The following is a 12,329-nucleotide window of genomic DNA, read 5'->3' on the forward strand; positions in this document are numbered from 1 at the left end:
AAGACCCAACACAAACTATTGCCATAGGGCTGGCCTAAATGCTTGTTGAATAAATGTTAGATGAACACTGATTGCTTTTACTGAAGTAACCGGTACAGCTTCATCTTCATTGGCCTGGAGGTGTTCTTCATGCTCTTTCACCCATTCATTCTACTCTATTTCCTGTTGTTCTTAGCTATGTGTCTAGTATTGTTGACTTCTACTACAAGAGTGACGAGAGCATCCAGACGGACCCCGAGCTACAAGCATGGGTATCGGAGATCTTCAAAGAAGGCTTCCTGGAGAGGAAATCCTCAGGTATGATTGGTTGAATCCCATACGCATTCTTCTGAAGGATTTTTTTAACCATTTTTAAGAGCACTAGAACTCTGGAAGACATCTAACAGTTCCAGGAACGCACTTGGAACAGTGCTTAATATGAGCAGGTGGTTTCCAGTGCTTTGCACTGGCACTTAATTGCCAGCACTGGCGCTGATGACAGTCTCCTATATGGTGCTGCTGTCTTCCTCATTTAGATATGAGCACAATACCAGCCGTTTATTAATTCAATTTACATTGACAATGACTAATTACTGCGTCCCAAGCCATTCTTATTGCTTAGGGGGCCTGGAATAGTATGACTTGTTATACTTGTTAAGAGTGTTCTGCTTAGTTGTAATGTTGGCACTGTCTTTGGAAGCGCTGGGAGGGGCAGCGGATGGTGCAAGCAGTAGTGTCCTCCTGAATAGGGCCCTGGCTCTAATTAATTTACAAATTAAGCACTGACTTTGAATGTAGTACTCTATTGAGACTCAGTAGAAACGTTGCCAGAAATTAATAATCTATAGCCCTACCTTTGAAAGTACACAACTGAAAGCCTACCATTATTTCCTTGGGCTGTCTCTGGTGTATGCACATCTGTTTCTCACATTACATAGGTTCCAACACAATGCAACATATCATCATCATATATACTTTATTCAGCTAATAATGCCTTAAAAGGTTCCACAATACAACGAGCAATTAAAAATACAAATAGTACAAAAGATGCAGCCATAAAAACAATACAAAATACTTACCTGCTAAAAACATACAGTGGAAGCAGTGCCACTCTGTAAGAAATAGCTCTTACTTCATGACCAAATGAGGGAAGAGTCACATATACATAAAATGTACATTTGTGCATGCATATGGGCTTTCAGAGCTCCAAAACGTCCTCCAAGAGTGGATAGAGTCACATTTCTGCCCCATTTGAATTATATTGCCCATTCTTTCAAGAACTCCTGTATTGCAGTTAAAAATCTTCTTATTGCAAATACAACATTTAAAAATCATATATTTATCAACAGGCTAAGGGTTTGATTCCTATTATTAATTTTGTAATAAAAAGAGGTTTTAAAAATTCCTTCCATTCTTCTAGAAACCACAGACAGTCCAGCAAAATATGTGGGCCACTGCATTTTACCTGTATTCCACATGTACACACACCCTGTTCATTTCTCATTGCGGCTTTTTATCTTCCTGTCTGCATTACATGGGTTCAGGCCAACTCTAAATTGCAATGCCACATTTCTAAGCTTAGTACTTGGCATGATCTCGATGTAGGGGAACACATGATCATTTCTCTACCCATTTGCCAAGAACTGGGTGGACGATTTGCTCCCCAGATAACATAAGTCTTCTTCTAAAGTCTTTGTGTTAATAATAGCATGTAGCACCTGTTAGGGGGTCTGCTGCCCTAGTTTCCATTTTTCTGGTTCTAGAGAAACTTTAATGCACATCTTACCTAGCATATGTCGAACCTGGGATGCCCCTTTAAGTTTGCTTTCCTCTATTTCTCTTTTACTAATGTGGGATATTTTGGGGATACTTTTTCCACTCAAACTCTGCCAGAAGTTCAATGTAGCTTGCCGTCCTTGAAAGTATCAGGCTCTAAATTGACATTCTACTCTCACTGCCTGGATCATAGTTGATAGTGGGAGAGCAAGGAGCTGTTTCACACATTTACCCTCCTCTAAATTCCAATCTAATTTACCAGCTAACGAAAGAACCTCTACTCCGTATTGGAATTGTGGGCGGACCATTGCAATGAAAACTGATAGAATTGGCTGCAGAGAAGGGGCTCCATACTTCCACTTGAATTGTTTAAGACCCCATACTGAGGAAAGAGCCTTTGCTTTTAGTGATTGTATGTGGTCCCTTCAGTTTAGCGTACTATCGAACCACATACCCAAGTATTTATATCTGTCCACCACCTCAACTCTGACCTCTCCCAATTGCCAGTTAAAGGAGCCCTTTCTTTTCCCACGCATCATTATTTTAGACTCTTCTAAAATAACTGTGAGGCATTTCTTTAAGCAATAATCATAAAAAGTGTCCAGATTTTTTTGCAAATCCAGCTCTGTCATGTCTGTTATCATTAGATCGTCAGTGTATATCAGACATGGTATATGGCTTCCCCTCATCCTAGGGCTAACCCACCAGCCCTAAGTAATGTATCTGATAGTCAGAAAGGAACAAAGATAATAGCAGTAGGCCAGGACACAACCCTGCTGGCATAATCCATTATTTATCTATATTTTTTTAGATAGTGTCCCAAGAGTGTCCAAGATTACCCTGGCCAAATTCAGCGAATGCATTTCCTGTATTAGTGAGAGTACCATTTATTGATTCAAAGATTCACCAACATATTCCACTCTACTAAATTGAAGGCGGCTCGAAAATCAACAATACAGCAGAACAATCTACCTCGCAATTAAGTTGTCTTTTTTGCCGTTGCCCATAAACTAAGGCAAAGGTCTATCGTTGAGTGGCCTTTTGGAACCCGCCTTGCTCTATCGGTATCAAGTTTTTCTGTTCTACATAGGTCTTCAATACGCCTAAGAATGTCTTAAAAAATACTTTCTCCCCCACATCCAGCAGGCCTATAAGGAGATAATTCTGGGGCTGTGTGGGGTCCTCTTTTAACATATTGATCTAACAATTGCCCCCCGCCCAGCTTTGAGAGAAAATTCTGTATGTTAAAATATTTTGGAAGGTGACTTTTAAAAAGCTTGTCAACCAATCCATGTTATTTTTATGTATAATTGCTGATAAGCTATATGGCCCTGCTGCTTTCGTTAATTTTAAAGATGGGATGGTTTCTTTTATATTTTGCAAATACAGCTTTATTTCTTCCACATCCTTAAACCTTGTTTCCAGAGTCTCGTCTCCCCTTTTACTATTGTACAAGTTGTTTAAATTATTAACCCAATCATCTTCTCCAACTAAACACCGCATTTCCCCTTGCTCGGTTCCCTACCTTACCAATCGCCAGAATAATCTTATATTATCTGTGCCTATCCCTTCAAACATTGTTTGCCAATTTTTGGGCCTATATTATATTTTCCTTTCCTTCAACTTATTTTTATACTCAGGTTTTGCAAGAGGAGAGACTCTCCTTTGTTTCCTATCCTGTCTTTTTCTATACTGTCTTTCCTATTTTCGTGCCCTCCGTTTCAGGCTCCTACACAAGTTATTAAACCAACCATTTTTATTCCCCCCTTCTCATACCATTATTCTTAGTTGCAGGTTCTGGTTTTAGGTGTAGCCTTAAACAAATTACCACCTGCCCAATCACCTGATCGTACCATGTAAGGACATTCTCTCTTTCCTCTAGATTACCAAGGAATGCATAATCAATCATGTAATTAACCAATTTCAGACTGTCCTCAGTCATGTGGGTGGTTATGTGTCATGTGCTCTATTTGTAAAGAGACCACTCTATCTCTTTTCAAACCTTGTTCTATACTGAGTAATAATTGTAAGGGCCAGTGGTCACTGCCTTCACTTTGCAGCACCTAAAAGCCTTCTACTTCAGTAAAATGCCAAGCATTTCTAAAAACATAATCAATTGGGCAATTCTGATTCCCTATGTAAAAGGTATATAGAATAGCCCTATAAATCCCATGTCATGTCAAGTATACATCTATTTGATGCTTTAAAAATCATAAAAGGATGGAGAACCATCATGAAACACAGTACTTTTAAGAGTGCATTTTAAAAGCATCTTATTAAAAGGCCTTAAGGTCGTAACTGCGATTGGTGGACAACTAATTGTATTAAAATATTGACAGGTGTAACAGTGCATTTAAAGAATATGTGCCAACAAGTTATTATTTTGCACTTGGATTGAGTCACTTTTTTCCAGTTCTTTTGCCGCGATTTTCCTAAATGTTATGGCTCTACAAGACAGGGGAATCGACAACCCTCCAAGACACCTGATGACTGGTGCTCTGCATGTTCTTATTTGTTCCTTCCTTAAAGCCTCCCGAAGGATGGTTTTATAAATCCTATGACTTTGATAGAGATTCATCTTGTGCAAACCACCTGCTCTTGTAAAGATTGGAGGGGTCACCTGTACCATAGTTAATCAACATGCTATGAGAAGTATCATTTTTTCTGGTATTGTTCTTTCAGGAGTTCCGTCCAAGCTACAGACACGCGCTGAACTAGTCAAGTATGTGACTATGGTGATTTTCACAGGTTCCACTCAGCATGCTGCTACTAACAATGGGCAGGTAATTGTGAATGTGCTTCTAGTACTGCAGACGATAATCACAAATATTCAAGGGAAGGGTAGAAAATCTAGAAAAGTGATCCGTACCATTAACATCTTAAGAAGGTGTGAGTGAGAACAAGTATGCAAGGGGGTTCTGCTATCTCTAGCTAGGGTTTGTGTTTCATAAACATCAAATACATACATTGCTCCAAAGGTTGAGGTGATCAATTTGTGAATTGATTTTGTGACCTTAGAAATGACATGAAGAGGTCTAGACGATTACCAGAGGCCATTGCTCTGGGTGGAGAGGTTCAGGGTTTCCTATGAATGGAAATCTTCTGGTGTACCTTCGAACAGGCAGAGTCGAAATCTGAATGGAGATAAGCATCGCAGCCATCACACATGGTGGGCAACAAGCCAATGGTTCCCCCATTGAACCACAGCAACCAAGTCCTACTTTGAAGGATAGCTTAGAACATTGAAGGATAGCTTAGAACCGGCTGAGAAAAGATTTCTCAAGCAGGCCACTCCTTTTCCTATTGTTTTTGATATACCCCTTGGTCTGTGATTATTGACAGTACCCTTGATCTGTGATTATGCATAATATAAAAGCTCCAGCTGATATTCTGCCTCCTGACTGAAAGACATAATGCTCCAACCTTATCTTCAATGGTGACTACATACCTAATAAAGAAGGTATTCCTATCTTAATTGATGCTGTCTGATTATCTTAGATCATGTATATATGTACACTTTGTATCTTGCTTCAAACAATATCGATGTAGCCTCTATTCTCTTTTCAAGTCAATAGTTTTTTCCTAAAGTGCTGTGACAACTTGGGTCTATTGGTGCTATATAAACCTACACAGTATAATAATGGCAACTTTGAACTTTCTCTTTCCTTTTTTGGCTTGGGCATCTGTAGGTTGATTTGCTTTCCTGGATGGTGAACAGTCCCTGCTCAATGTCCCAACCTCCCCCCAAGACCAAAGGCACAGCAACTGTGGAAAGCATCCTTGAGGTCCTGCCCAATGTGGGCACTACTGCCAGCTCAATAGCTATCAAGCTCAAGACAAGCGAGTCTGGGGACAAGGTAAGAGTTATGTTTTCTCATTACATATGGGTAGGGTCACTACATATTTAAAGTTAGAAACTGGGACAGGCTGGTGACAAAGAAGTAGGTTCAGATCTGTAAAAATAACTATCTGCACACACCCACAGTTGTGTAGTGTCCACCAATCAGTAGGAAATGCACTTTTGCAGACAAAAGAAACTTAGGATGGACAGAAACCATGAACCTCCATAGGATAGGTTGGACATTGTACCAGCTAGCTCACAGTGCCACTGCCATTCCCCTAAACATGAAAAGAGAGCAAACAGTTTTGGCAACCACTGAACATGACAACTCTGTTCCCTCAGGAACCATGGTGACAGATTTCAAACTTTAGCTCAGTTACTCGTACTTTCTTGTACTCAGAGAAATATACAAATAATACACAAAGTGGCCTTATCAATATTTATTGAACTGTATTGATTCCTGTATACAAAATACGGGCTGCGATGATTAATAGACATAAGCAAACAAAAGCTGTAAGTGTCAACACAGTGAATAAAACAAAGAGTTCCACCATCTTGTTGAGAGACGTTATATATGCGAAGGCGCCAGGTTCCCCATTCTAGATCAAATCTGGAACCCTGGTCAATGGCCTGTATGAAAGTGTTCAGGTGATGAAAATCATTAGCTAATTTACTCATCACTGTTCCAATAAATCGTGGCTCTAAAGAATCACAGACTCTCAATATACAGTTAGTTAGTTTATTACAAACCCAAGAACAGCTGGACGTACAAACACCTCAATACAAGATTCTAAAATACATCAGAACTAATACAAAGCCAAACCTATGGGGGAAGTTCAGACGATGTAACATATACAGGATAAGAAATTCCAAGTTCAAGGCACAAAAGATAACAGCTCCAATATCAAGAGTCCCATTCATTGTAAGCTCGTAAGTAAAAACATTAGTCTATCCCTACACTATCGCTACTGTGACATCCCTACTTAGCATTTCCCAAGGTAAGATCTGTAAAGGTGTCAGCACATGAAGGCTTTCTAAGAAGTCCATCCACATTGAATAGGTCAGGTAGCATAAAGCTACAGAACTCATTCTAAGATGTTCTCACTCTAATGGCCAGAAATCGAATCCCCTTGGACACTGTTCCTAACTCAATATTGAACACACATAGGACATCCCACAATGACGAGGTACATTGCACCATACTCTCAAACAACCTCCTCGTAGGTACCTTCCCATGGACAATGATTCTCCTGGGCTCAATCAGATTACCTTGATTCCCAGGCTCACACAGTTTGAGAAAGCATGCTGTACTCCGTTATCAGCTTTGGCATTCAATATATCCTCTTCTCCTAACTACTAAAAAAAGACATTATTCTAGCTAACACAAAAGAATCATTCCACCTACACCAGAAATGTGAGAACAAAACTAATGCAGAAACACATGAATTCTCTATTGATACCCATCCCAAGAGCCGTCAGGGAAATGCACAATTAGGCCCACAGAAACCCTTCAACATAGGAAATGAAAAGGCCTCATGTTACAAGTATGATTGAACATGATTGTTGCACATTTCAATTATTATATTACATAAGCACATCCATTAAGTGAATATATGTCGCCTTCAAATATTGCTATACGTTTCAACACATTCTATTACATTCTCATAGCAGCTACAGCCTAGATTAAACATAACAATAGATTCTATGCGGCTGCAAACTACTCATGATTATAATGCACAGCCATACTGAAAGAATGAGTTTCCCACTCTAACACATGTGATCATATAAAATATTATATCAACCTAGCGTACTCCTACTACGCTAAACCTAATTTAAGTGTCTAGGGTGTGAATGTATGACCTGCCAAGAAAACCCCGGTATAGATGATCTAACCACTTAACCTGGCCGTTAAGAGTGTACGACCCCATCTTGGTCACAAACTGATCAGCCCTCATGGAGATGTCAGTCATGTGCTTAGCGAAAGTGTCGGTATGCAGGGACCCCTTGAAGTCAGCAGAAGTGTCTCCTCTGAATATGTTAGGAAACAAAAAGCTATATATATATAAAATGGCATCCTAGCCTCAGGCCAAGATTGTGATCAGGGGACCATTGTTTGTGTTGCACAGATAGCTGTGCCGTCATTTTGTGTAATAATAAAACATATTTGTATTACGCATGTGAGAGGCCTTGCACCAATGCCAAGGTAGTGTGACCGTATTCTCAAGAAGTGTTCCCTGTCAGCAAGGTTGGTGTTTCTGCATTGATGTGGCAAATAGAAGGCAATTTTTGGAAAAAGGATCATGTACATGCAAGAATATCACACTAATTCCTACTAGGCCCAACTTGGGCACATGACACCACATTGAACTAAACTATTAGGATGCTGAGAAAGACCCTCTAAAACCAGGACCGTCTACGCAAATCCAGGATGTCTGTTCCCTCTACATTTGGAAGATTCCTCCTAGTGAAATATTTATTTAAGAATAAGTAGCATGACATTTTGATCAGAACTTTCTTCATAAGGTAGATTGCGGTGCATAGCTAATTAGATATGATGGAATAAATAAATCAGAGAGGTGTTCAAGGTTTTAAAAAAATACGCTGTTTTATGATGAAGAGACTACAACATACCAACAGAGAGAAAACAAGAATACATATATCCCTAGTACCATAACGTGATAGATTTTAATTAAGCAAAGTGTGCTTCCTTCATTGTTAGAGACTCATGCTGTAGCATTCTGATTGAAATTGTAATGAAGAATGATGCCCATCCAATCCCAAGTACTTGAGCACCATTGATCTGACCGGAGGGTATTGGCAGATTACCTTAGCATCAGATGCCAAGGGAAAGTCTGCATTTCCCATGCCAGAGGGACTGTATCAGTTTCAAAAGCTACCCTTTGGGTTGAAGAATGCTCCTGCCACTTTTCAGCACCTGGTGAACCATGTTCTTGCAGGGCTGGAGGAATTCTTTGCGACCTATCTGGATGATACTGCAGCTGTTCATGGCAGGGCCATCAGAAACACCTATGGGAGGTGTTGGCTAGGGCACCGGAGGCAAAACTGACCATCAAGGCAATCAAGTGTGCAGGTGGGTCAGTCCTCCCAGTGGTGGCTGCTCAGAAAACAAAGTGGTGAGGCAAGGGCAGCAAACGGGAAGGAGGAGGAAATAATGTATTAAAAAAAATTACTTGCCTGATGCTGCCAGAGTCCAGCATCTTCCAGGATCTAGTCATTCTGCACAGGCTCCCAGACAACCCACCCAATCCAGACACTGCTCTATTTCTGTTACCCAGCATGAGAGCAGCACTGATATTGGCCTGAGCTGGCTGAACTAACTCTCGCTCAGGCCTTTTATCCACCCAGCTTTGCAACATAGCTGGGTTGGGGAAATGTAAGTGTGCAAGTCGGTTTGGCTAGCCACATCAACTTTTGCACTTACAGTTCACAACTCTCATCAACCCTGCTGCCCTCTAAGACAATGGTGCCGTTACGCCCTACTTGGGTCACTTTCCTAAGCCGGGAATTTTTTTTCAATGAATTTAAAAAAAAATGATAATAAAACTATTTATTAGCTCCTGGCTCTGAGCAGTTAGGCAATGCTCCTCTTCCATATGGAAGAGTCACACCGGTGTCTACCTTGTGCATGAGGTGGGTAACAGAAAGATTCACCTGTTGGATACCAAGATTCAGGGTCATATTTATGAGTTTGTCACACAGTGCAGCGCAGCAAGTCGCCTTGCTGAGCTGCACTGTGTGACAGGGAAAGGGCAGGAATGCACCGTATTTAAAAGAATATTGTGAATTTGTGCTATTTGCCGTGCACAGGAGCTGTTTTAGCTGCCTAGTGTCAATGCAGGAACCCTTGCACCATGGTACAAGGGTACCTGCATTGTAAGGTGGAGTATTTTTGTGCAGAAAGCGGTACCTTCCTGCAGAAAAACAATTCCCTGAAGCATTTTCCTCTATGTGTGCTGCAGGGGTCCTCGTTACAGCTCACTTGGGGAGGCGTAGGGTTTTGTTGCATTCCCAGGTCAACCACTTCTGTTAAATGTGGGAATGCATCAAAGTCCATGAATGTTGCATTGGAACACACCTGCAACACTCATGGAACGTCTCCCTAGTGCAGAGTAAGGCAACGCTGTGATTTGCGCTGTTTTGCTTTACTCAAGATTTATGATGCCACCCAGGTCACGCAAGGTAGCTTGTGTGCCTTCATAAATCTCATTTTTGAGCTGCCTCACACTTGCATCACATTGCATGGTGCAAAAGTGATGTAACAGGGCTCATGAATATGCCCCCAGTTTGTGATGGAGTGGGAAGTGCTTACTTCCCAGACTGAAGGTAGGGTCATTTTAGGACTGAGCTGCTTTTAACTGAACTTTGTGGAAAACTCTGAAAGTAGAGGTGTCCTGATGCCTACTTTGACCTCCAGGAAGCAGCCCAGAAAGGTGATCTAGTCTCAACAGTGTTAAAAGGCATTTGAAGAATTGAAGATGGCTCTATCACTGCACCTGTTCTGAAAGCAGATGACTACAGTCAACCTTTCATTGCACTCTGACAAGGGAGTTTTATTTGTGTTATCTCAAATGGATGATAAAGGTAGAGATCTTCCAGTAGCCTTGATTAGAAGGAGGTTACTGTCCGGAGCAGCTAATAAAATGAAGTGTTTGGCCAGAGTATGGGCCTTGCGTACATTATGCCCTTGCTTGTTTGGCACTAGGTTTGTAAACCAAACAGATCATAAGTCATTAAAGTGTTTGATGGCTATGAAAGGAGAAACTCCCAATTTGTTGAGATGAGCTACTTTTCTGCAAGGGTTAGATTTGGTTGTGTAGCGCAGAGCAGATCGAGCCACGTGAATGCAGGTAGACCATCCTATCATTTTGCCAATCCGATGGCTTAATATCTCTAGGTTAGGAGTTGGTTCTGAGTAGTTTGATGTGTGGTGAGGGTCTTTGGGATGAAAATATCCACTGCATGGTAATGAACATGCACCCCTGCCCTGAGTGCCCCAGCTGAAGCAATATCTGGATCCTTGGTACCAATTTTTCCTCATGACCAAACATGGACCATGCACGTGTACCATGAATTAGACCTGTTTTATGGATTGTGGTCTTATTAGACCAAGAGTGGTGCACAAAGTGTTAACCTGGTAGTGATAAAGGGCTACTGCCCTTACACAGAGGAGAGCTTGAGCATAATTGTGACAGCATACTGTTTTTTGTGACAGTGATCAATAAGTTGATAAGCTCTTTGTACATGTGTAACTGGAGTGACACCTACTGGCCTGACACCTACTGGCCCACTCATGTAAAGTTTTGATGCTCTGTACCTAATTCGCCCTTTGCCTACATCATATCAGTATGTAGCTCTGTACAGTACGTGTGTGATTGTGTGTGCTTGCTGTAATGTATGTACACCTGTGTATGTACAGTACATGGACAGCTGTGCATTCCATACTGGAAGCCTATGGCTTTAGAGAGGAATGTGTAGATGTAGGATTTATCTCAGAAAGATCCATGAATTCCCTGCATTACTGAGTGCTGGGACACACACACTACTGGAAGGAAAAGCCAGGCTCTCTTGTGCACTTCAAAATGATTATTTGATTCTGAGAAGGTCACTGGCATGTCTCAGGAAGAAGACGGGTCTAACAAAGGAATCATAAAGAATAGGCCTTGGATTTTGATAACATCCAGGTGTTATCCTCTAGTCACTCCCATGCCCTGAGTTTGGAGACAAAACTGTTGTGACAGACTGCTTCTTGGACAAAGGACAGAACAGAAGAGTAGGAAGTTCAAATGGTTCAACTGCCATATAACAAACTTCAAAGTCACAGACACTAATTCACACCTGTGCCTGGGAATGGATAACAGAAATGGGAATAGGAGCTCACAAAGTTGTCATACTAGAGCTGTACATCAGCATGGAGAACCTCTGCATGACCTCTGGCTGTTGTGATCAAGAATGGGGACAATAGTCTACCAGTGTCCCAGCTGGGTGCAGAGCTATCACCCAAGAAAATCAAGATCATTTGTGGCACCAGAATCTGCCTACCCGCTGAGACATCAGAACCTATGATGGGGAGGAGAGAGCCTGGAGGGAGGAAGGTCCAGAGGGATTCTGTTAAGTGGACCCTTGAAGGACAATATGAGATTCTGAGTCCACACACCAATCAGACTATCCACCCACGTGTTGCTGTTTGTGAACCCTGTAGGCTAGGTTGAGGGCAGCAAAGAAGATTGAGAACTGTAAAACTGATCAGGCGGTCCACCCGAATGCTGCTGTCATGGCTCCTATATGCCAGTATGGGGATACAGTCAAGATAATAGCGGGGGCCCTGGTACAGTGTATTGGCAATAAGCGAGCCATCCTATGTACAGTGTTGTGGCCTGAAGGGACCACTGTCTTATATGTGCTGTTACGACTCCTGTATGCCAGTTCTGATGAAGATAAGGTATGACACTGTGTTGTGGCACTGGAATAAACATACAAACCATTGCCCCAGTGCATGGATAGCATTTCCTGTAAGCAAGAATGATGAATGGTGATGAAATGTGCTATTCTCCTGGATCACCATATGCTAGACCAGTTGTGACCTAAGAGAAAAGAGCACAGATTTCATCATCCAAACTCAGGAGCACCTGAGACAGACAATGGGACTCAGGAAGATTTACTGCGCAATTGTTGGAGCAATGTGAGCACCTGCAACCTCGCCTGCATCATCCAG

The 12,329-nt window shown here is 41.6% G+C and overlaps 1 protein-coding gene across 2 annotated transcripts in view; it reads left to right on the plus strand.

Annotated features, from left to right (window-relative positions):
* The window catches only part of LOC144797739 (hydroperoxide isomerase ALOXE3-like), a 408,992-nt gene that overhangs the window by 351,588 nt on the left and 45,075 nt on the right, over nt 1-12,329 (plus strand). For both annotated transcript variants that reach the window (XM_078668481.1, XM_078668482.1), the window contains exons 11-13: nt 176-297; nt 4,438-4,538; nt 5,445-5,612. In XM_078668481.1, the coding sequence (XP_078524607.1) occupies nt 176-297; nt 4,438-4,538; nt 5,445-5,612 (391 nt within the window). The remainder of the gene's footprint in view (nt 1-175; nt 298-4,437; nt 4,539-5,444; nt 5,613-12,329) is intronic.

The sequence above is a fragment of the Lissotriton helveticus genome, chromosome 12 (assembly GCF_964261635.1).
Source record: "Lissotriton helveticus chromosome 12, aLisHel1.1, whole genome shotgun sequence".
Classification (NCBI taxonomy): domain Eukaryota; kingdom Metazoa; phylum Chordata; class Amphibia; order Caudata; family Salamandridae; genus Lissotriton; species Lissotriton helveticus.